Source organism: Gymnoscopelus braueri, assembly GCF_963280865.1.
Source record: "Gymnoscopelus braueri genome assembly, chromosome: 17".
Taxonomy (NCBI): Eukaryota; Metazoa; Chordata; class Actinopteri; order Myctophiformes; family Myctophidae; genus Gymnoscopelus; species Gymnoscopelus braueri.
The window spans coordinates 19,099,965-19,126,069 of record NC_137617.1 but is presented as its reverse complement, the minus strand read 5'-3'; the positions used below and the strand labels follow the sequence as shown (position 1 = coordinate 19,126,069).

Here is a 26,105-nt window from a genome sequence, read left to right as displayed (position 1 = left end):
ATTAAATACACTGAGAGATGAGAAAATGTAAAGATTGCAGATTAAAAACAATGTGATTCATCATAAAGTGCGGCCAGCTATTGGTTTGTCTAAAGGTTGCATGTGAGTTAGGATTACATAAAAAAAAATACATGAATGTACAAATTGTTACAAAGGTAACCTTTACAAAGTCCACCACGTCTTTTGACGCACTTAGATCAATATAAAAAAGTTGATTGTTGGGGGGCCTCCACGGTGCCTTGGCCGGCCACTCCAACTAACACTATTGACTGTGTTCGCGGTTGGGAAGCCAGCAGATGGAGGGTGATGTTTTTCCATCCGCATAACTTGAGCACCCTATGTTTGGTGTTGTCTGGACCGATGGCCTTGTTCACACCAACCCTGCAGAGCTGCCTCCTCATCTGGTTGGCTGTAAATGATCAGTGGGGAGGAGCTTGTTTTGGGGCTGTTATCAGTTGTGGGTGTATCACACCGAGGCTGTGCATGAACCAGAGGAGGGGTTACATCCAACGAGCTGGTTCATTTGCATTTGGGCCAGTGAGTGCCGTGCTCGATTGTCTGTGTAATTGGTAATCCTCTTGAAATGCAATTGCTGTCTGTGTAGTTTTGGTTTAGCCTGGTAAACCCTCCCTCCGGAAATCTCAATTCCATTTCATTTCAGGAGTGAGTCTGGCCTGATAGCCCATTGTGGGGGTTTCTAGTGGAATTACCAGCTAACCGAGCCTATCAGCGTCGTCGCACATCGTTCTGTGATTGACAGCGACAGTTGGCCAATCAGGTGGCGAGTTCGAGTGAGCCCAAAACACGAACGGCAGCCATCTTTTTCTGTCCGCTATAATCTCCGCGATTTTTTGACTTCAAAAAGCTCTCTAACTTCTATTTTGAGGCACGGAATTTACTTATAAGATATCGTTTGGATAGAATGTAGTTGTTTAACTTCATATATGTGGTCAATTAATCATGACAAAGCCTATTTAAAAATAAAAATTTAGAGAACCGGTAGGGGTGGGCAGTGACACCCATGTACCCGAATAAGGCAACCCATTTTGGGCTTGGCTGTCTCAAAAGTCCCGTTGACGTCACATTAGACTGGTGAACTGCTGATTGGCTGAAGGGGAAAAAATATCATTGGCTGAAGGGGTTGTCAGTCAACGGTATTACTTCCGCCCAACTCAGCCTGCAGCCAATATTGCAGAATGGGCGATCAGGCCAGACTCACTCCTGAAATGAAATGGAATTGAGATTTCCGGAGGGAGGGTTTACCAGGCTAGTTTTGGTTTGCTTCTTACAAAACTTCACAAAACATTTGGGATAACATGGTTTTACTCTTTGATTCTCCATTATGTGTTTAATGAGATCTTAGTCTCAACTTGATGAGAGAAAGAGATACTGTGGGTTGAGCAGAAAGTAAAAGTTGTTAGTTGTCCTGCTGGATCAGTGTAAAAGTCAAGCCATGAGAGGCATGGTCAAGCACTACAAATAAAATACTTAAGAGCATACCGTAGATGGTCAGTGAACCTTGACAGCAGTAGTTACTGCAGTATCTACAGAGGGACCATGAGCATTATACCACAAAGGTGCTGATAGGCTGCGGTTTACCTCACGTCACCAGGCCTTCTACCTGGTCGTGCGGAATGCCTGGTTTTCACCCACTCACCGACTATCCTTTCATATGGTTGGGAATTGCAATGTTATTGTGTCCCCACATGAATGCTGAATCGAGTAGCCTGGTCTCGCTTAAGTAGCTCGCAACAAGTTAGAATAAAACAGTACACTCACATTTATAGTTATTTATTTATTTTAGAGACGAGCTATCCTGCACCGCATTGCAGGTTAATGGGCAGCTCTTAAAAGTATGACGCATTTAAGGGTATCATTTTGGAGGAGCACAAGGTTGTGGTCGAAATGTTGTCATTAATAAACCATTCTCCTGGGAGCTGACACAGTGTGCGGACTTCATTTTCTTCTCTCCAGAAACAGCAACTTGAAATGTTTCTACTCTCCAGTTGTTGCCATGGTGTGCCCCTTGGCAATGAGCCAAGTTCACTTTAATTTTGTCCTTTTGTGTTCCCTCTGGGAGTTTGAATCAAAACTGATTACTTCATTCTGTCATTCTCTCGTCTCTTTGTCTTTTGTTTCTCTTTGTCTCTTGGTCTCGAGTCCAATAAGGGTTTTTGGCTGTAAGCAGTAATGATTAAAAGGAACAATGAACAGTAATTAGAAGTATGAATTAAGAAATTTTATGAAAACTATGATCAATGAAAATTATGATCAGAGAAAAGTATTGAAATGGATGAACAATGAAAAGTAATGAAAAGTGTGTAGTAAAAAGTTCACCTTAGCGCAAAACTCCACCATGACGCGCACCTCAATAATAATACTTACCCTGTAACATCACACAAAATCTCTATCCTCTGTCTCTCTGTGTCCTCTATGCGAGGCTGTGCACACATTCACATATACAGTGTAGTGTCTCTCATGTCCGTCCATGTGCATATGTTCAGACGTAATAGGTGCTCTGTGGTGTCTTTCTCTCGGTTTCTGCACAATGGTGCAGTGGTATGTGTGTGTGTGTGTGTGTGAGTGTGTGTCTGTCTGTCTGTGTACATGCACACTTGCGCATGTCATAGATTTGCTGCATTGTGTAGAACTTGACCAATGAGACCAACACTACTTCACCATAACAATGTTGATGTAATTTAGAGATTCACTAGTCAATAATTGCTATCTTCATAGTGTAAATCTTATATACCGGATGCACAGCTTTCACCCGTTTGGCTAGTCCCACTTCATAGCGTCACGGTCGGACACGTATCCCATAGCCTGGAGGGATGGTGGGTCTGCTGTTATAAATTCACAGAAATAACATAATTGTTTGACAGATTTTTTGGTGTACACTAAGTCTTAGCATTGTAAATCATAAGCTATGAAAAGTGTGAGCAATGAAAAGTAATGAAAAGTTTTAGCAAATTAAGTAATAGTTGCCCCCCCCTTCTGTCTCTCTAGATACAAGCATCAGATGGTGTCCAGCAGAGTGTTCGAGTGTCAGTGACGATAACAGTGTTAGACGCTAATGACAACACACCAACGTTTTCTAAAGTTTCCTATGACGTTGACCTGTACACTGATATGGTGCCTGGAGAAACTGTAATACAGGTAGGAACACACACACACACACACACACACACACACACACACACACACACACACACACACACACACACACACACACAAGCACGCAAGCACACATTTAACATCTTTATTTGCGTTCACATTTAACAAGAACTTCTTGAACACAAACAATAGTAGATGCACAGGCTTGGAAACTCACCAACAAGTATTTCAGGATACAGATCATGGATACAGGAAGCATCGCCTCCTCCATATATGGCGACTGCCAATTATCACAGACACTGAACAGAATTTTGCCAATGCCTTAGCTCTTGGCTTGGGCATTCCTGCAATCTGAAGGCCTCTCACAACTAATTTATGGACATTACAGAGGCTTCCAAATATGAACACTTGTACATTTGTAACCAAGCTGTATAATAGCATCCTTAAGACGTTGGTACTTTAGCACCTTTGTAAGGAATGCCTCTTAACTGCGGTCGAATGTACATCCACTTCCAAAAGGGTCACTTCTCTTCTGTCCTCATCATCATCAACAACAATAACAACATCTGGTGTATACACACACACACACACACACACACACACACACACACACACACACACACACACACACACACACACACACGCACACACACACAATGAGAAGCAATGAAAAGTGTGTGGTAGAAAGTTCACTGTAGCGCAAAACGTATCCTGTAACGTCACACAAAATCTCTCTCCTCTGTCTCTCTGTGTCCTCTATGCGAGGTGTGCGTGTGCGCTCGCACGCATGCGCGCGTGCGTGCGTGCGTAACTTCATGTTTTCTTTATGTTTGTATGTCTATGCAGCTGTCAGCAGTAGATGAAGACGGTGGTCCCAATGGTCAGGTGACCTATCGGATCTTAGCGGGAGATCAGGGACACTTCCTCATTGACAACACGTAAATATGTCACTCATTGCATCATTATATCGTGTCTTATACTAATTACTTCAGGGGATTCACTGTTCTCTTGTTGAATATTAATGAGCGAACTGAGGCACATGAGTCTGTGTGTGTGTGTGTGTGTGTGTGTGTGTGTGTGTGTGTGTGTGTGTGTGTGTGTGTGTGTGTGTGTGTGTGTGTGTGTGTGTGTGTGTGTGTGTGTGTGTGTGTGTGTGTGTGTGTGTGTGTGTGTGTGTGTGTGTGTGTGTGTGTGTGTGTGTGTGTGTGTGTGTGTGTCTCTCATTATAATGAAATAATGTATTCTAAACCAGTGGCACAAAGTAGGGTCCGGGCAGGGACTCTCATGTGTTCCTTGAGGGGAGTTCCAAATTGACCCTTAAAAGTCTGTAACTTTGGAGATTTCTGTGAATTACAGTCTGCATGTTTCTGGCCAATCAGAGGGAGTGTTCTAGGAACAGCATGCCGCTCCGGGATCGGTTGAGGGGTCTGTGTGTGGGACTTGTTGAGGAAGTACAAGTGTGTGTTTAGCTGGTAACTTGTTATGAAGACAGTTGCATTACGATTACTGGTACTAAGTTTATGCTGGAGAATAAAAGCTGTTGATCAGACGGACTGAGGAACATGCACGTCTCTGCCCCCGGTTATTGGGAATGTTACAATATATACAATATGTACATAATAAATGTTACTTTGTCTTTACAGCACCGGGGTCATCACCGTGGCAACAGAGGTTGAATTAACTATGGGAAGGAGCTATGCTTTGACTGTGGAAGCCACAGACAATGGACCTGAACCTGATAGGAGGTATGGGACCTCGTCTGTCTCTTTTGTGTCTGTCTTCCGCTATACAGAGATTTTTTCTGTGCCTGCTTTTGTGTGTGTGTGTGTGTGAGGTGGAATTTCCATCGTTACAGATCGTTCAGACTCATGCCATCTTTATGTATGTGTGTCACCCCAGAGCACCTTAGTTTTCAGGTTCAGAAACACTGTGAAAGAGAGTTTTATATGTCTGTAACTAAAAGAGAGAGCAGAAGTGAGCGTACGGGCAACAGAGAGCAAAGTGGTAATGACACGGTGTCACCTTTGCCAATAAGCGGGAAGAAAATGACACCATCTCTGCAACTCTCAAAACAGTAGTACCGGTATGGTATATGAATCATTCAGCAAATACAGGCACAGGGAGAGACACGCCACAGTTGTACCACTTAAACGCTATATACTTTGTTGACCGGAGTTCACCAGGACTATATACAAGGCCCCCTCCTTTTTTGACTCTAGACCATATATCTTCGCCATTGTGATGCATTGTGAGCTTGTAGATCTGCTATTCTCGCCCCAGAAATCCCACTGTAGCATGCAGAGAAACACTGTGGCACCTGCCACATTCTTTGAGACTGAAGATGTGACCTCATTTTTACAATTTCTTCTTCAATTCATCTCGCCTTTGTGCCACAAGTGTGAACATGTGTTACAGCGTGACATCTGGTTGAAAGCGGCTAGTGGCGCCTGTATAGAAATGCAAGGACCTTGCGAGGATCATCAAGGATTCCTCTCGCTTCATTCTCCATGGATGTACAGTAGCGCCGTTATTGTATCATTTGTGGAAATGTTCCCAAGTGATCAACACAGAGATCTCCTTGCAAAATAAGAGTAATGCTGTGTTCACACAGGCAGATACAAAGATAGTCCACCACGTTTGTAGCTGCCACAAAAGATACAAAGATACAAAGCTACACATTCAAGTTGAGCTGGTGGGCTTGATGCCACAAATGAAAAAGCTGTAATTTAAGTGGATGATTGCTTCAAATGCTATGGCCTTGTCTCTGTTTCCAAACCCCATATCTGTTGTAATTATTGAAAGCAGAAGCTGCCCTTGTGCAAAATATTGAAATCCAGGTTTGTGTGCTCATTTTAGTCTGAATTTCTGAAATATGTCCATGCTCTACTGTTACAATAACACCCAACACTTTTTTCCCCCAATTATTCCTGTGTGAGTACTGATTCAAATCAATATTCAACGTGAAACATCGCAGATTGTGTTTGCTCCAGCAGGAGAATAGAGAATGCCCTAAAACGTCCCTAAATTGAATCACGTTATGTAATAAAAGCTCTTAAAGAAACAGACAATATATGCAATTGAAGATATTGATAGATAGATAGATAGATAGATAGATAGATAGATAGATAGATACTGTAGATAGATAAATGACCTATATATTTTTAACTAATTGTCAAAATAAGAATAAATGGCACATCCCATTCTCTCTCTCCCTCTCACTTTCTATCATATAGCTTTATACAGTATCTCTCTTACCCTCTCTCCTTTCCCTATCTCCTCGGACCCTAATAAACAGCATTTGTCAAAACAGGAATTGCTCTCTGTCCGCTGAAGCTCAGCTGCTACCAGATCAATATGAGCAGTGAAACCTCGCAGATTGAGGTGCTTCCCAGTGATTGGCTTACATGCTGTCTCCAAATTTCCCTAGACCCCCTTTTTCCGTCTGGCTGATTATATCGCCGCTGTCGAGCAGAAACCTCTTATCTCCATATTTGAACTTTTTTGTGTTTTTTTCATAAATGATCGCCCTACTTGATCATACTACCGAAAAGCACAAAAGCATCTAAAGAAGCAGATCCACAGGCTCGAAACGTGTTTTGAGCCTGTGGATCTGCCACTTCTGCTATTTTGGAATTTGAATCCTGAAAAGTAACAGTTTTGGACATATGAGGTTTCCACCCGACAGAGACGATATTAAAACACAACCCATCGTAATAGAAGGGTATCTCCCTACAGCTCGCCTTGTAAAGCTCACAGTCAGGACCCCAAATTGGCTGCGGCTCCCGTTTCTGGTGGGCAGCAATATGACACAAGTGACAATATATTTTAATGAGTGTGGATGGCAGGACGAGACTATATAAGTTTGGGTTCTTGCGATGAAGAAGCTGAAGATCCCTAGGGGTAAAAAAACGGTTGGAAACTAGACAGGCTTATATCGGCTTTTTAAAAACGTCTTCTCAAATTGTCAGGACAGACTAATGGATAGATATACAGAGAGATAGAGAGATCGATTGAGAGATGGAGAAATGGGAAGACAGACAAACTAAGTGATGGATGGATGGACGGATGGCTGGATAGATCAGTGGTACTCCAACCTTTCCATGTCAAGGACCCCCAAAATGATTTGTATTTGGCCGCGGACCCCCATCTCTTAATATTTTGTTCCAGGGACCCCCAGAAGCAAAGATTTTGAGTTGAACAAAAATATACATATTCAAAGATTTGCACACATTTTTCACGATTTTTCAAAAATAGCAGATCTATAAGCTCGTAGCGTGGCACTCGGTGCCGCGCTATGAGCTTGTAGATCTGCTATTTTTGAATAGCCAAAGTATAAAATATGGTTAAAGTAGTTGAAATGATTGTGACGCTATATTAACTAATTTTGCTGGGGACACCCTGGTACCCCCCCAAGGACCCCTGGGGGTCCCCGGACCCCACCTTGAGAACCAATTCTGTAGATGAATGATAGATGGGCAGACAGATCCACTGTGACATGTAGGAACTGTGCAGAACAATGACAGCGTTTCACTGTTGTCCTCTTCACTTGTTTTTGTGGTTCTCAGCATCTTGGGGTTTTTGTTTCCAGTCTTCTGAGAAAGTGGTGTTAAACTTTGGGCAAGGTTCCAACGGTAGGGTCGTGGCCTCATTTGTAGAAGTCTACGTAACTAATAAGAGTTGTTTTGTTGTGAGGCTTCTTCTCAGGCCAAACAAACCGGATTTTCTGATTGTGGTCCGTGCCCCAAACGTTTTGGAATCTCCTGTGTAGAATGCACTGGGGCTTGTAAAGGAAGTAGTTTGTTTATATTCAAGGACAAAAACATAAAGCAGCTGATTTACTGAGACACCAAGTACCTAATGACTGCCGAGACACACGTGCATGTGTGTGTGAGTTTGCGCGTGTGTGCATGTGTGTGTGTGTGTGTGTGCATATATGTGTTTGCGCGCATATGCCTACTGTACGTGTGCGTGTGTGCGCATATGCATACACGTGTGTGTGTGTGTGTGTGTGTGTGTGTGTGTGTGTGTGTGTGTGTGTGTTCGTGCATGTGTTTGCGCATGGGTTTGTTTCTATATGTGTGGTGTGTGTACGCGCACATGCATAATGTGTGTGTGCGCGGAAATGCACGTGTGTGTGTGTGTGTGTGTAATAGTGGAAACAGCAGGCATAATTATATACACCTGCCAGATGGATAATAAATACTATATAATGAATATGAAATACGGCTCGAGGGATCTGAAAAGAAACAATGAAAAGTCTGTGACTGATGAAGAGAGGAAGAGTTATGGGCGGGGGTGGGGGGGGAAATGGAGAACGTCAAGAAAAGGACAGAGAAAACTATGTAGAGCAGCAAGCGAGAAGAAAAAGGAACAAGGAACAGACGGGAGAACAAATGAGTGAAATGCAGAAAGGGAGAGAGAGAAGTAAGAGTGAAATGAAAAGAAAATGGACAAAATGTAATTGGTCTCGGCTACAATAGAGAGCTATTGAGCAGTGGCCAATCCCTCCATCTGTTCCCGCCAGACCTCACCTGATCCATTTATATGAAACATACTCTCCCTGCATCAGTCCTCTCTCTCACTTTTATCTCTCTCCCTCAATTTATCTCCCTTTATCCATCATCTTCCTCTCTTTTTTTGCCCTCCTGCTTCTTTCTCTCCCTTTATCAGTGCCCTGTCTTTCTTTCACTATCCCTCTCTTTCTCTCCTTCTCTCCCTTCATCAGTACTCTTTCTCACTCTTTATTTTACTCTCCCTCTATTTTTCTCCCTTTATCCATTATCGTTCTCTCTTTTTTCACTCTCCTTTCTCTCCCTGTATCAGTCCCCTTTCTTTCTAATATTTAAAAAATTATACAATAAAGGTAGGGTAAGTGATTTTCTTTGGTTAAAATAAGTGTTAAATAGCTCCATATTCTGATAGTACTCATTGCTATAGAGTGTTTGTTCAGTAAAAGGAGTCTCCTTGTCTCTCCAGCTCTTTATAAAACAGAAAATGCATTTTCGTTTCAGTTTCATTTCCAATTTTATCCAATCAGGATAGAGAACTCAATCAGGATATAGATTAAACAAGTGAAATTGGAAGTGATGACACTAAGAAATGAGCAGGCAAAATGGAACTGGAACACTATAAAAATGAGGCTTAAAAATTTGTACTTTCTCCCGATTGGCTGAGATTTTGACACCTACCGGAAAATGTATTTTCTGTTTATTAAAGAGCTGGAGAGACGGGGAGACTCCTGTTACTGAACAAACACTCTATAGCAATGATTACTATCAGAATATAGTATTTTAACCTTTTAACAAAATACTTTTTGTTTTAACCAAAAAATATCACTTACCCTACCTTTAAGTACTTTCAAATAGATGTTTTGTTTTACTGGGAGCCAGTGAAGAGAAGCTTTTTGGTTTTAGTTTAATACTCTGGATGCCGTAATCTGAACAAGCTGAAGTTTATGTCACACCTGCTTCGTCAGACCAGTAAAAAATGCATTACAGTAATCAAGTCTACTAGCAATAAAAGCACAAATCAGCTTCTTTGAATCTTACTCTGTCAGGAAGCGTCTAACTTTAGATGTTGTCCTTGATGATAGTCCTAGATGATAAAAGGCAGCCTTGGATACAGTATTAGTTTTGTGCTTCTGGAAGTTGATCGACACGTTTTACTGACAGATCTGATAGCAAGGATTGATTCTGGTTCCTCAAAACCTTTGGGACCCACTAAAAGAATGTCTGTTTTTTCATTGTTTAACTGTAAAAAAGAAAAGAAAAGAAAGAAATCTTGGTCATCCAATCTCTGATATCACTATCAGCAATATGTTGTATGAGATAATTCACTGGACTGGTTGACAGAAACAGATATGTATAACTGTGGGTATTAGCATTGGTTGAAGGTATATTTCAGCATATTTCAAGTAGGGGAGAACGGAGTAAGATGAGACACTTTTCCCTTAAGTTGTCCTGGAAGCAGGGCAAAATGAGATAGCAGTCAAATCTGAACATCTACCCTTATTTCAGGATGTCTTCTATCAATTGAAATCATGAGCATCTATATTCTATGACAGAGGGCCATACAAATAGGACTTCTTAAAAAAAAGTCCAGTGGCTCAACTTGCCCCAGGTTAGGGGTAAGTTGATCCAAGTCAAGGGGTAGTCTTATTTCTTTTCTTAACGGTTATTTAAACAATATAAAGCCAATTAAATAAAGTTTGTTATTCACAACCTTTTAATATTTCTCTTAATTAATTAATTATCTTAAATTAGTATATTCATCCAAATTAAAGGTCATTCAGCATAATTGGATTGGAAAGGCATAATAAAAAATATGAATAGTGATTAATATTTGGATAATTGGCTCAATTTACCCACGGTCATTTCGTTCATTTTACCCCACAGCCACCATTTTAGACAAAATTGGCTAGAATTATACTTTAGACAATTTCTTCGCTAAATTATTAATGGTTTTATCCATTATGATATAAAAGTGTAGACCTGGTTGAATTTGCTTTGATATAACATTCATTCTTATGTTTTCTACTTTCCCCACGTGCTTCCCAATTTCACAGCCAGGTGTAAATGATGGATGTTTACTATATTTAAGGTCACATGACAACACAGTTTCTTTGCTGTTTTAGATCACCAACTTTTGCTTTAATCTACCTTCATGGCATTGGCATGCGTACATTCAACAAGATGCTCAATTGGTACTATAAGGGGCCCAAAGTGTGTCAAGAAAATATCCCCCACACCATTACCCCACCACCACCAGCCTGAACCATTGATATAAGGCACGATGGATCCATTCTTTCATGTAGATGCCCAATTCTGACAAAACCATCCAAATGTCACAGCTTAAATCGAGCGTCATCAGACCAGGCAACGTTTTTTCCAGTCTTTTATTCTTCCAATGTTCAATTTTAGTGAGCCTGTGCACATTGTAGCCTCCGTTTCCTGTTCTAGCTGATAGGAGGGGCACGTAGTGTCATCTTCTGCTGCTGTAACCCATCTGCCTCAAGGTTCAACGTGTTGTGCCTTCAGAGATGCTCTTCTGCATACCTCGGGTGTAACGAGGGGTTATTTCAGTTACTGTTGGGTTCATATCTTCTCTGTCCTCGGGCATTGACAAGGCATTTTCCCCCACAGAACTGCCAATCAACCTGGTACGAATGAACTATGAAAGAAATATGTCTGTGTTGTCATAAGACACAAACAAGCATAAACTCCAGGGAGCTGTCATTATGTCCACAAAGTCTCCCAGTTGCTGTGAGGGGAACAGCTGGAGGGTGTGTATCATTATACCATTGAGAATGTTATCTGTGTTGTATCTGCTTTGATTGTGTTCACACGTTGAGGCTGAATCATTGTGGATCATGGGAATAACAAGTTAAAGTTGACATTAAGAGTGGCTTTTCCTTCCAACTTGCTACTCGTTTGTATCCATTTTTCATTGCAAGGCATTCATTTTGCCAGAGGGCTAAACAGTTCTCCAAATACATCAATGGCGACCGACAAAAAATGAAAGAAAAATAAAGAAATCAAGGACACAAGCTGTTTACAAGATTGGAAATGGTTCTGTCAATTATAAGTAATTATGGTGACAAGCTATTGTAGAGTAAGTAGTTGATTAAAAATGTCAGTGAATACCGGCTTGTCCACGGCCAAAAAATGAATTTGTCAGAAGGGGGGAGTACACTGTGTAATCACAACTTTGGTTCACTGCGGATAGCCTTAAAGGTATCATGACATTCATTTTCACTTTTTTTATTTTCAATGTTTTATTTGGGGTTTTATGACCTCAATTACACCCAAAAAAAATGAACTTAGAACATTCAGTGGATTTTCTGTGGTCTGGGGTTTTCTGAATAATTAGGCTGAAAAGTAATCTGAGCTTGGCCCTTCGACAGTGAGGTCACAGTCGATTAATCCCGCCCACTCTCCTCCTCGCCCCTCCCCTCCCCTATCCTTTCCTTTGGGGGGGGGCGATGATTGACAGGCAAAATCCCTCACCAGCGACACCCGCAGGCAAAGATTTATTTTTTCATTGCAGTTGAAAAGGCTTTAGAAATGTGAGAGAAAAACACCTGCCATGGATCACTGTAATGGAATTTTCACTTAAAACTTTTTGTACACTTTTGAAGGACCAGGACAAAGACTTTGAATGTTGTGTAAAAGTGAATGTCATTAAACCTTTAAACACTACTCTTTTCCAAATGCAGTCCTCTCAGGGCTTCCTTAGTATGGAACACAAAAACTTCAGCAGCACTCAATGCCCCATTCCTCCATTTCCTTTAACCTTAGCCAAAGGCCATATTGCCTTTATCTGTACCCTGGCCCAGTACTGTTCATTTGATCATTGTTTGCTTATGGGACAAACCTTCGGGGAAATATCAGTTGCAACGTGTTGTGAGCTTGGCTATTTTCTGCAAAGGGATTTGGTGTAGAGGGAAAAAAGGTGCAGACCAAGTCAAGACCCCTGGCATTTACCCCGGTCGGTCAGCAAAGTATTTAGGGTTTAAGTGGTCATTCTGTATACTGCTTAATGTTTTCAAACCTGGGATACTGTTTGTGGGTTGGGGGAAGGGACATTTCTCCAGCTTTGCATTATGCACAGATTCTTGTTTGCTAGCCTGACATATATGATAGATACCATGGTGAAGCCTGGAATCACTTGATCCATTTTAAGATATGAGAAAAACCTTGCTATGCTAATAATCCACTTATGATCATTAGAGCCGGTAAGGCTCCACAGAGTTTTAAGGGTTACACATTATGCAGTAACACCATATTAGTGCAGCCAAGATTTGCACATCTACAGGGCTCAATTTAAAATGAAAGAAGATATTCCAGGGGTATTAATGGTATCAAATATGCCATTCTGAATCATGGGGTGCACAAGACTTACCAGCATTTAAAGGTTTGCCATAGGCTAGCCAAATGGTATTAGCTCTGTATTGACATGGGGCAATTTACATGAAATGCTAGAAAACAGCAAATGCATTATATGCGGATGGCTGCGACCTAGTTTAAACATTAAGTTGTTGTTTTTCTCTGCCTAGAACGACTAAAACGACTTTTGTCCCATAAGCCATGCCTGCCTAGAACGACTAAAACGACTTTTAATTAAAAAATAAAATAAAAAAAAATCTTTTTGACCCAAAGACCAAGGAGATATGATTTTTCGAAGATCTAGACTCCCATCCACTTCCTTGTTAACTTAAAACTTAAAAATGTTGTATCTCGGCTCCTGAGTACTTTTGTTTTTTCAATGAAAAATCTCTGGCAGTGTTTCAAACGCGGCCAGAAATAATTCTGGCAGTGAATGAGTTAATACTCTATTTTGAAGGAATACTTGTGGTCTTTACTTTTTTAACACATTATAAGAGACATCTTCAGAAGTCATTTCTGTTGCCAGCCAAGAAATGCTTGTTTGTTGTTAGAATAATTAGTACAAGTGGTTCAAAGTGCCAACATTCAATTAGCTTCCTTAGCCATTTGAATTGAGAGGATAATTGGGACCTGTATTCTCTTTTAATTCTTTTGGCTTCTATTCGGCATTGATTTAGATTTGATTAGACTTTATAGTCCCAGTGGGATATTTGTTGATAATACAACCTGTTCAACATTGAGGGACATAATAGACCAATTATTTGTTTACCAACATTGAGACTGGACGCACAGGTGATTGTTTCACGCAATCAATTCTCAACCTGTTGTTTCGGGGTGCGCTGGTTTCAGCAAACCCCAACCCCCTCTTGTGTGTTGGCTAGTGAGGCGCGTCCTAGCGAGACCTGACAGAATGGGTTTCATCGCGCGCATACTGGTTGCACGCATACTACTGGTTGCGCGTCGTCTGTTAAGGGGTCTATAAACAGTAGCAAACATGCAGGTTTATTATTACTCAGAATCTCCAGAATACATCCATAGTTCCACACAACGTGTCAGCGAGACAGTTTGTTTAACTGGTGGGGGGGTGTTCGAGTGCCCTGGGAGGGCACCTGAAATCAATAGTACCAACTTCCAAAAGTCCCAGAGCTTGGCTTTTATGGACCCTTGCGGAGAAAACAAACAAATGGAAAATAGAAGCGATCAAAAGAAAGTTTATAAAAACTCGATACAAGATAGAATGGCGATAAGTACTTTTGTGTAGAGAGGCTGCAACTCCCACTGCTGTTGACTCAACACTGATATTGATCAGCTAAACACAGCACGGAGCGCTGCAAAAACAAACAGCGACTAGCTACTCCAAAGTAAAATAATAGACCGTTCACTCTCCCTTACACTCGTCTTTTTCCCCATTATTCTCTCCTCCTCTGTTCCTGTCGTCGCTCTCTCTCCTTCCTTCCTATAACGCCGCTCTCTCCAATTATCCCCCTCCTCTCCTTCTCTACTCTCCTGACCTCCATCGGCCTCTCTTAACACAATCCTCTGCCATTACCCCCCCTGCCCCCCCTCACACACACACACACACACACACACACACACACACACACACGTCTCTCACACACACACACACACACACACACACACACACACACACACACACACACACACACACACACACACACACACACACACACACACACACACACACACTCCATCTTCTCTTCTTCTAACTCATTCTTCTTTTTCTCCTCTGTCCTCTCTCCTGCTTTCCTATCTGCCTGCCAGCCTGTCGCAGTGTCGCACTCTCTCTGCCTCTGTACCAGTGGTGGAAAGTAACTAAGTACATATTTACTCAAGTATTGAGTAAATATGTAAATACAGGACTTATTCCACCACTGCTCAGAACAGGACACGTTGATTTTCTTTTCTGTCGTTAAATAGGGCTTAACCACTTAACAATCTCTGGATTCTGGGCACATTATAGCAAATGACATCGACGCGCAGATGAGCTTTGACGTGATCCAAAACCGCGTGTGCAAATAAATGAAAATAATACATCTGCCCGAATGTATTATTCCTCAGAGATATAAATCTGAAACCTGCCTGCAACCGCACGGTCACAACTTGTTAATCAGTAATGAGAAGACAAAATTAAATCAAACATCCGTTTTAGTGCTGCAGGATGTTTTCCAGAGTGTAACTCTGATGTTGTACTGATGTGTACAAAATAAATAGAACCAAATGGACCTGGGGAAGCTCTCCTCCCCACTCTCTATTTGCAAACACACCTGGTAAACGTATATAATTAAATCTCACAGGAACAAATGACATTGAACCTGTGTAACAGCTGAATCCACCAGTACTATATACGTTAGTTGTAGTTAATGACTGTATATACAATTGTAGATCTTATGTGCCTTATGACTGGCCTTACGGACATTTTTGTCTTATGGACCTTTAAGATTTATATTTTAGTACCCTGACCCTATATACTTTATACTAGGCCCCCTCTTCATCAAAAATAGCAGATCTACAAGCTCTTTTCGCCCCCAAACTAGAGGGGTGCTAGGGTTCATATGATTAAATGGTTAAGAGGAGGAGAAAGGGAAGGATTGGATGGAGGGAACAGTGGAGAGGAGAAAGAGAAGGTTTGGATGGAGGGAACAGTGGAAGACAGAAAGAGAAGGTTTGGATGGAGGGAACAGTGGAAGACAGAAAAAGAAGGTTTGGATGGAGGGAACAGTGGAGAGGAGAAAGAGAAGGTTTGGATGGAGGGAACAGTGGAGAGGAGAAAGGGAAGGTTTGGATGGAGGTGTGTTAGTGGAAGACAGAGAGAGAAGGTTTGGATGGAGGGAACGGTAGAGAGGAGAAAGGGGAGGTTTGGAGGGAGAACAGTGGAAGACAGAAAGAGAAGGGATGTTCAGCGGTGCGTCCAGCCATCCTTTCATTCCCTGTGGAGGGAACATTGACACCCGCCTGGGCTGCAATGATGCACCTGCCATAGTACACCATGCACGGTGTACGGTGACTTATGATGCACACAAATGAAAGCAGTTCAACTCTGACCTGGTTCATGCTGACTGCTATTCTACATTAACGACACACACACGCGCACACACACACACACACACACACACACCGAACCCCCTAACATGATTTGTGTGTCTGTGTCTGTGTGTGTGTCTGTGTGTGTGTGTGTGTGTGTGTGTGTGTGTGTGTGTGTGTGTGTGTGTGTGTGTGTGTGTGTGTGTGTGTGTGTGTGTGTGTGTGTGTGTGTGTGTGTGTGTGTGTGTGTGTGTGTGTGTGTGACCAGGTCTTCCATCACTACAGTCTACATAGAGGTGTTGCCCCCTAACAACCAGAGCCCACCCCGTTTCCCCCAGCAACAGTACAATCTGGAGATCAGCGAGGCGATGAGAACTGGAGCTACGCTGCTTAATCTGCAGGTCTCTCTCTCTCTCTCTCTCTCTCTCTCTCTCTCTCTAACCACATACCAGAATTGAATTGAGTTTTATTTTTCTTCTTTTGTACTGTGGGGCTGATTTATTCTTTATTTATTTTTTATTTTACTTTTTTCATTTGATTGCTGCTGAGTATTTTATTTTTGTTTTGTTTAGTTTTTTTGCTGACTGTTTGGTTTGTGTGTGTGTGTGTGTGTGTGTGTGTGTGTGTGTGTGTGTGTGTGCGTGTGCGTGCGTGCGTGCGTGCGTGTTTACGTTGTATTATTGAGTTGTTACATTAAAAAAACACCCATTCTCTCTCTCTCTCTTTCCCCCCTCCCCCTCTCTTACACACACAGAGACACATACGTACAAAAATCCATTTTCATACAGATGTGTGTATTTGCTGATAGTCAACATTAATAATAGGTGTGTGTGTGTGTGTGTGTGTGTGTGTGTGTGTGTGTGTGTGTGTGTGTGTGTGTGTAGGCAATAGATCGAGAAGGGGACCCAATCACCTACACCATCCAGAGTGGTGACTCACTTGAACACTTTACTCTTACAGAGAAGTAAGTACTTGTTTTCTCTCTCAACATTACTACAATTGAGGCTGTGATGAGATTATTTTGTATTATTACATCTGTGGGATCGATGTAGATGTACTTTTCTATTCCTATGGGAATCAACATGCTCTTGTCATCGCCATGCTTAGTGATGAAGTTTTGATCATCACGTCTTTCCAAATATTTACTGATGTTAACCACTGTGTTGGACATACCCAAAATTTGGATGACTGGTTATTAACACAGGAGTTTAATGCCTCTACATGATCAACCTGGGCTGATACTCCCGTTTCTGGCTGTCAACTCCATCCACACATTTATAGCACTTATATTTTCTTTCATTTATTTAGCCTCCAAAGAGGATTACATTTCGTATTGACATTTGCCAGCCGAGATGAAAAAACATCATTGGCTTTTTCCAAGCTTTATCTTGTTTTTATTGTTTTGTGTTGGTAACAGTGTACGTCAAATCTGCTCACAACATACAGTACTACAGATATACACATACTGTACCACACACAACAACCATGAATCAACTGTACATGTACTTAAATGCCGAGCATATCAGTTCTGCTTCACAACATGAGCTCATTATAAACAATCTACATTCAACCCGCTCAATTCCCTCCCTGGTGAGCCTGGGGAATTTTATTAACTTTATAACTAAATTACTCTGAAAATGCTCCACTTTTCTCCACAGGGCCGATCAGATTTGCGTTTTTAATATCAGCCACGTTGTAGAGAATATTTTGAGAATTGTTCTTGACCGCACTACAGAATCACTTAACAAAAGTGTTTTTCCTCGGACGGCCTAAAGCACCAGAGTGAAACATAAAGTACTGTACCATAGGAAGGAGAGAGTGTGTGTGTGTGTGTGTGTGTGTGTGTGTGTGTGTGTGTGTGTGTGTGTGTGTGTGTGTGTGTGTGTGTGTGTGTGTGTGTGTGTGTGTGTGTGTGTGTGTGTGTGTGTGTGTGTGTGTGTGTGTGTGTGTGTGTGTGTGTGTGCGTGCAGACCAGAACAATCCACACTGTGTGCCCACATCACATGCAGAAAACATATGGCATGGTGCTGTAGAGAGAGAATATCTCTGAGGGTATTCTCACTGTAGTCTGTTTTTGGTTTAGATTGTTCTTGTGTGTTCTTGCGTGTTTGTGTGTGTGTGTGTGTGTGTGTGCGTGCGTGTGTGTGTGTGTGTGTGTGTATGTGTGTGTGTGTGTGTGTGTGTGTGTGTGTGTGTGTGTGTGTGTGACACACTATCTCTGAGAACATTTTGTCACTATCATGTTCCTGTGAGCCCATCAAAGCATCCCTAGAATGCAGATGTGAAGGGCTTTAAAAATCATTCATGCTGGAAACATCAAACGTCCAGATTGGTTGAAGCTCAAGTTTTAATCATCTCTCTCTCTCTCTCTCTCTTTCACCCTCTATCTACTCTCTCTCTCTCTCTCTCTCTCTCTCTCTCTCTCTCTCTCTCTCTCTCTCTCTCTCTCTCTCTCTCTCTCTCTCTCTCTCTCTCTCTCTCTCTCTCTCTCTATCTCTCTCTCTCTGTTGTTTCTCTTTCATTCACTCCACTCACTTTAAAGTCTTAAGATCATTGCTCTTTTCATTTCCGTTCCCCTCCACACTGCTCTGCTCCCCGTAACCCTGCTTCTCTCTCTCTCTCTCTCTCTCTCTCTCTCTCTCTCTCTCTCTCTCTCTCTCTCTCGAGCGCATGTGTGAGCGTGAGCGGGTGGTGTGGAGTGAGTTTCTACGGAGCGAGTGAGTCTTTTTTTCTATCTTTGCTTATGCTTTGCTGGTTTGTTTTTTAAAGTGTTTTTTCATTCATTGGTTAGTGTTTAAACCTCGCTGTAAGCAGCGGGGGTTGTGGCTTCTGTGCGCCGCGGCAGTGGCTGCTGCTGTCGGCGTCATGGAGTTCACAAACTTGACGAGGAAACATGGCGTTAAGATCTCGCCAAGTTTCTCTTGTTCTGTGGAAGAGGTCAGCTTAGCTGTGGCAAAGGTGGTGGGAGCGGCGAGTGTAATGTCTGCTGCCAGGATGAATGGTGGAGTGGTGATTTTTGTGGACGGTGTGGAGAAAGCAAACACTGTTGTTGTGAAAGGCGTGGTGATAAAAGACACGTTTGTGTCAGTAGTGCCTCTCACAACACCGGCCACAAAGGTCTCACTGTCAAACGTCCCTCCGTTCATAAGAGATGAGCTTATTGTGAAAGAGTTGACACGATATGGGAAGGTTGTGTCACCAGTAAAAAAGATGCCTTCAGGCTGTAAATCACCTGCGTTGAAGCATGTGGTGTCACATAGGAGAACGGTTTTCATGATTTTGCAGGATAAGACCCGGGACATGAGAATAAATTTTAAAATAAAGGTAGAGGGGTTTGATTACACTCTTTTTGCCACAACAGAAAGCATGAAGTGTTTTGAGTGTGGGGCGGAGGGGCATTTATTTAGAACGTGTCCAGACGCACAGCCGTCCACTTCAGCCAGTGCTGCTGGGACGAGTGGTGCGAAAAAAGGGGGCGGGGCTAATCCATGGGGTCAGCCAGCTGCTGCAACAGACAGACCCCTCTCAGCTGCTGGGGGAGAGACAGGGGAGGGGAGCAAGGAGGGAGAGGCTGTGGGACAGGAGGATAGGACTGAGGTGGGGGGGGATGAGAATGGACAGCAACAGGATGGAGAGGGGGTGAATGGTGGTGAATCTGTAGCGGATGAGGTTATTGGTGACATTGAGAGTGAGGTTGTGAGCACTCAGGAGGACAGCAGTCCTAGTGCCAGTCAGGTGGGGGAGGAGGGGAGTGGGGCAAGGGTTGAGGCTGGAGTAGAAGGGCAGGTGAATGGTGGTGAATCTGTAGCGGATGAGGTTACTGGTGACATTGAGAGTGAGGTTGTGAGCACTCAGGAAGACAGCAGTCCTAGCGCCAGTCAGGTGGGGGAGGAGGGGAGTGAGGCAAGGGGTGAGGCTGGAGTAGAAGGGAAGGTGGCAACGGATGTGGACATGGGTGGTGGAGAGGACAGTGTAAAGGTGGTGGGAGGGAAAAGAAAGGCAAAACAAATTTTGTCTCCACCAAAACCAAAAAAGGTGACAGAGGATAGAGGTGACAGTCTGGTAGGAGAGGGAGATGAATCTTCTGATGAAAGTTCAGACACTGAGTTTGGGGGGTGGGAGTGTGGGGCAGCAGAGGAGGAGCCAATTATCTATAAGTTGGCAGAGATGAAGCAGTTTTTGAAAAAAACAAAAAATGTGAAGGGGGTTAAAGTAGCAAGTTTTTTCCCTCGAAAAGAATCATTCATTGTTTCAGCCAAGGCCAATATGAAAAAAAAAGGTAGAGGGGCTTTCACAGACCAGGAAATTTATAGGGTAAAAAAGATTCTACAGAAAGTGAACCGCGAAATGGAAAATGATGATGGAAAGGAAACAGTTTAATTTTTTTGTCTTCTTTTTTAGTTGGTCCATATTGTCAATATGGGTGGTTTCCTCTTTTGTACAAATGAGTGAGTTCAGAATTGCCACATTAAATCTTAACGGAGCAAGGGATATGAAAAAAAGGGCAATGTTGTATGAGCTTGTAAAAATGAAAGGTATTGATGTGATGTTGGTGCAGGAAACTCATACTGATGAAAGGAATGAAACGGATTGGAAGGCAGAATGGGAGGGGGAAGTTTGTTTGAGCTCTTTGGAATCAAATAGTGGGGGGGTTGCAATCCTGTTTTCAAAGAGTTTTGCACCCATCACTTATGAGGTTCAGGTTAAAGTGGAAGGGAGACTTATGATTGTTAAAGCAAAGTATGAAAAATACACAATAGTGTTGATTAATATGTATGCACCTGTTGTTGGACAGGACAGGGTAAGGGCTTTAAATACTTTGAATGAGTTTTTAATGACTTGTAATTCGGATGATTTTTTGTACCTTGGTGGGGATTTTAACTGTACTCAAAATGATCAATACGATCGTAATCATATTGAACCTCACAAGCAATCACAAAGAGTACTGAGCAACCTCATTGAGACACATGATTTAGTGGACTTATGGAGAGAATTACATGGTACAAAGAGACAGTACACGTGGGCTCATGTTAGGGAAAATATTATCTCTTTAGCTAGGCTGGATAGGTTTTATTGTTTCAAACACCAGTTTGGTGTCATTAAGAGGTGTGAAATGCTGCCAGTGGGGTTTTCTGATCATTCTCTAGTGGTGGGAGATGTGCTTATCACAAATGTGAAACCAAGGAGTGCTTACTGGCATTTCAACTCTACTTTACTCCTTGATGAAAATTTTAAGGAGGTGTTTAGGTTTTTTTGGAAGGGTTTTAAGAGTGAGAAGCAAAAGTTTGAGTCACTGAGGCAGTGGTGGGACTTTGGGAAGGTTCAAATTAAGCAGCTTTGTCAACAGTACACTTTTAATGTTACAAGGGACATCGCCAGGTCAATGAAAGATCTAGAGGCTGAGTTAGTGGACCTGCAGAATGTGTGGGAGTCCACAGGAGATAGAGGACATTTTGAAGTCCTAAAGTCTAAAAAAAGCATGCTTGAAGACCTACTGGGCACAAAGGCGCAAGGGGCATTGGTGCGGTCTAGGTTCCAGGGCGCAAATCGGATGGATGCACCTTCCAGTTTCTTTTTTGGTCTAGAGAAAAAGAATGGACAGAGCAGAGTCCTGCACACGTTACGTTCACCTGAAGGGCAGGAGATAACAGAGGCTGGAGAGATCCGGCGTGTGGCAGTGGATTTTTACTCTGAGCTATATAAGAGTGAATACAAGGACGATGAGCCGCTGTTTTCATCATTTTGTGATGGAATTCCTCTGATTCCCGCTGAGGAGAACCGTGGTCAGGGGGGCCCTCTGACACTGGCTGAGCTGCATGCGGCTTTGCAAGGCATGGAGGGTGGAAAAGCCCCTGGCATTGACGGGCTGACCGTGGAGTTCTACAAAGATTTCTGGGACGAGTTGGAGGAGGACTTGTTGGAAGTTTTGAATGAAAGTTTTGGAGAAATGTGTTTGCCGCTAAGTTGCAGGAGAGCGGTCTTAACTTTGCTGCCCAAGAAAGGTGATCTGAAGGACATTAAAAACTGGCGTCCAGTGTCTCTCCTTTGCACGGACTACAAGATTCTGTCCAAAGCTCTGGCTAATAGACTCAGGGAGGTGCTAGATCAGGTTGTACATTTAGACCAAACCTATTGCGTGCCTGGTAGGTCAATTGTAGACAATGTGTCTCTGATTCGTGATGTTTTGGACGTCTCTGGTTCATTAGGTTTAGATGTTGGTCTCATTTCACTGGACCAATTAAAAGCGTTCGATCGGGTGGAGCATCAATACCTCTGGAAAATTCTAGGGTTTTTTGGTCTGCACCCAGGTCTTATAGCCATGATAAAGGTTTTGTACCAGGACATTGAAAGTGTACTGAAGATAAATGGGGGACTGAGTGTCCCTTTTAGAGCAGAACGGGGGGTTCGGCAAGGGTGCTCACTGTCGGGGATGCTGTATGCTTTATCCATTGAACCACTGTTGCACAGATTACGGTCCGATCTTAATGGTCTGGTCTTGCCCGGGTTTAACACAGCACATGTTTTATCAGCATATGCGGACGATGTCGCAATCCTGGTCACCAAGCAAAAAGACGTTGATGAGTTAGGAAGGATTGTGAATGATTTTTGTTGTTTAACCAAAGCAAAGGTAAATTGGCAAAAGAGTGAGGCCTTAGCAGTAGGGAGGTGGGCTGGGGGTCTCCCGAAGTTACCGGGAGGGTTAGCGTGGAAGCGGGGGGGAATCAAGTATTTGGGCATTTACATTGGGGATGAGGAAACTATGAATAAAAATTGGGAAAATGTAACAGAGAAGGTGCAAGGAAAATTAAATAAATGGAAATGGTTGCTGCCAAGAATGTCTTTCAGGGGGAGAACGTTAGTCATTAACAATCTGGTGGCCTCTACATTGTGGCATCGTCTAGCGTGCATGGAGCCACCAAGTGGTTTGATCAAAAAAGTGCAAGCTTTAATGGTTGATTTCTTTTGGGACAGAATGCATTGGATACCCCAAGCTGTATTGTTCTTGCCTAAGGAGGAGGGAGGGCAAGGACTGATACACATTGAGAGTAGAGTTGCAACTTTTCGGATGCAGTTCATACAGAAGTACCTAACAACTGGATATGAGTACCTCATCTGGAAGGACGTGGCGAGTACTATCCTGAGGAGGGTAGATGGACTGGGGATGGATTCTGCTTTGTTTTTAATGAACGGTAATGGTGTTGAGATGAGTGAATTATCGCCTTTTTACAGGGCTGTATTTAAGGCGTGGGCTTGGTTCAAATGGACAATGGAGGAGCCTGTTGCTTCGCTTTACTGGTTTCTAGAAGAACCGCTTGTTGGGGGGGCTAGGCTGGACATTCAGGACAGTACGACACCTAGCCTCATTCACAGTCTGTGCACCGCTGGGATGGTGACTTTGAGGAATTTAGTGGATGTAGCTGGGCCGAGGTTAAAAAATGTACACGCAATAGCTGATCTGCTGGGGCTGAGGTCAGTCCGCTATGTGGAGTACATCTTGGGGCGATGGGCTGAGAGACTGTCTGAGGAGGATTTTGATCTCTTAAGGATTTACAGTGAGGGGGAGGAAACCCCTGATGAAGAGGACCCTTTCCCGGAGTTGGAACTTTATCCTGATCTAAGGAGCTGTTCAGGACCTTTACTAAATGAGAAAAAGGTTCATAGTGTTGAGTTGTATACGGTAAATGGTAAGGGTTTGTACATGTGCTGTGTTAAAGCTCTTAACAGGGAGAAATTAAATGGGAAGGATGACACAGTGTGGAGAAGGTATTTTGACATAACTGAGGAAAACAAACCGGGGTGGAGAGCTTTATAAACTCCCCTCGAAGAAACAGACTGGGGACTTGCAGTGGAGGATTCTCCATGGGGCGGTGGCAGTTAATGCCACTGTGTCAAAAATGAATTCAACTGTTCTAAATGAGTGTCCCTTTTGTGGGAGGGCGGAGACTATTTCCCATTGTTTTTTGGAGTGTGGGAGGGTTGATGCCTTATTTCGTGTGTTAGAGAGTTTGTTTTCTTTTTTTGAAGTGGAGTGGTCTAAAGTTGTGTTTATATTTGGAGCTGGGTACAGGAGAAACAATGCGGCTAAGTGGCAATTGCTAAATTTCCTTTTAGGGGAAGCAAAAATGGCAATATATTTGACAAGAAGAAACAAGATAGAGAGGGAAGTGATGCAGGACCTAGTCAGTGTGTTTATCTCATTGGTAAGGTCAAGGGTATGGATAGATTTTAAGTTTTTCAAGGAGATGAAAAATCTGGACACTTTTGTGCAGCAGTGGTGTTATAATGATGTAATCTGCTCAGTTGAGGATGAGGGGTTATGTTTTGGATTAATCTTCAGGTAGAAGGCTTGTCATTTCATAATGTGAATGTTGACTGAGAAGATGTAAAAACGTGAGAACCTGTGTTTTTAGCAACGTGTAAATAAAGGTTTTTTAAAAGTCAAAGTCTCTCTCTCTCTCTCTCTCTCTCTCTCTCTCTCTCTCTCTCTCTCTCTCTCTGCCGTGTTCTGATTGCATTGTCTGTATGTCATGGGCATCATTGGGGTGGGCGTCTGGCATGAGAAACATACGTTGACTTTACCAAAGCAAGTGTAAACAAATCAAAACTAAGAAATGTATGAGCAATTAAAAAAAAAAAAAAAGTGTAAACAGGGCTGTGTCACATTGTAATTTTGCAGTCAAATATATAAAAACGTAAAGAAAACTAGCTTACAAAACTACAACCATTGTTTATTTGCTGTTAGAAATAGTTATACATACATATAAGCAAGGATAACTTATAAAACCTTTCAAACAATTCAAATTTTGCAGTCAAATATGTACAAAAAAGAAAACCGGTAAAAACTAGCTTACAAAACCACGATAATTTTGCATTCACTGTTGAAAATAGCTATTACATTTTTCAATTATTTATTTTTGCGGTTAATGTGTTTTTGCAGCTCAACCATGAACACCCTGGTGGTTCCTTGCACTCTGCATATCTCTAAAGCATTAACATGTTTTCTTTTTTACAACCAAAATCTGGTTTTCAGATGAGCACTGAAAAGCGTTTTGATTGAGGGCACACTAACAGAGGGTGTTTGCATGGTGGGATCTCAAAACCTCATGAAAGACAAGCATATCGTTGCTGTCGGGCAGAAACCTCTGGAAGATCAGCAAGCTCGAAGCGACGCATTTTGAGCTTGCCGATCTGCTACTTTTGATATTTTTTAATCTGAATTCTGAATGGATAACTTGTGGGACAGCCACGTACCAGGTATTATGCTCGTCTTTGATGAGGTTTTGATTGCGTGACATCGCGCCATGCAAACACCCTCTGTTAGTGTGCCCTCAGTCAAACCAGGTTTCAGTGAGTGCTCATCTGAAAACCAGATTTTGGTTGTAAAAACATGAATGCAGAGCTATGCAGAGTGCAAGGCACCACCAGGGTTTTCATGGTTTCACGGTTAAGCTTCAAAAACACATTTAACACGGTGGAGTTCGCTTTTAAGGGTAGTTAAGATACTTGCAGTAGTTCATTGTACTGTATGTATGTATGTATGTATGTATGCATGTATGTATGTTGTACCTGTGTTACTGCTACACAGTAGCAGACCTACTTCACACTACTGGCACATGCACATTTTGTGTGGGCGAGAGTGCAAAAAGAAAGAGCGTGTGGGTTCTGGGCTAGACATTGTTGTCATCTGGCAATCTAATTCACTATTGCCATGAATCTCTCCAAGTGCATTCATGTTCCCCGGAGCATAATATATACTTTGCACACAATACATCTCAGGACCCCAGGAAGACTAGAGGCTCAGTCATGTGACTCTAATGGGGATCCTTTAATAAACATAAACATAAACATAATCTATGCAGATTGCTGGATGAACCCTACTGATTTTGATGACCCCATGACCTTTCTTCTAATGCCTCCCTTCAACAAACCTTGCCAGCCTTTAGTGGCTACTGGTGGACTCTTATGGGCCCTATCTTGCACATCGGTTCAATACCCACTATGGGATTTAGCATTGCGCAAGGGGCGTTCCCACGGCCATGTTGCTATCTTGCGCCACCAGCCATA

At 42.5% G+C, this 26,105-nt stretch overlaps 1 protein-coding gene across 1 annotated transcript in view; it reads left to right on the top strand.

The window, feature by feature from the left end:
* The window catches only part of LOC308104748 (protocadherin-15-like), a 249,305-nt gene that overhangs the window by 109,357 nt on the left and 113,843 nt on the right, over window positions 1-26,105 (top strand). Inside the window, exons 15-19 of the mRNA XM_080455256.1 lie at window positions 3,007-3,156; window positions 3,961-4,052; window positions 4,758-4,859; window positions 16,309-16,441; window positions 16,925-17,004. Of these exons, the coding sequence (XP_080311382.1) occupies window positions 3,007-3,156; window positions 3,961-4,052; window positions 4,758-4,859; window positions 16,309-16,441; window positions 16,925-17,004 (557 nt within the window). The remainder of the gene's footprint in view (window positions 1-3,006; window positions 3,157-3,960; window positions 4,053-4,757; window positions 4,860-16,308; window positions 16,442-16,924; window positions 17,005-26,105) is intronic.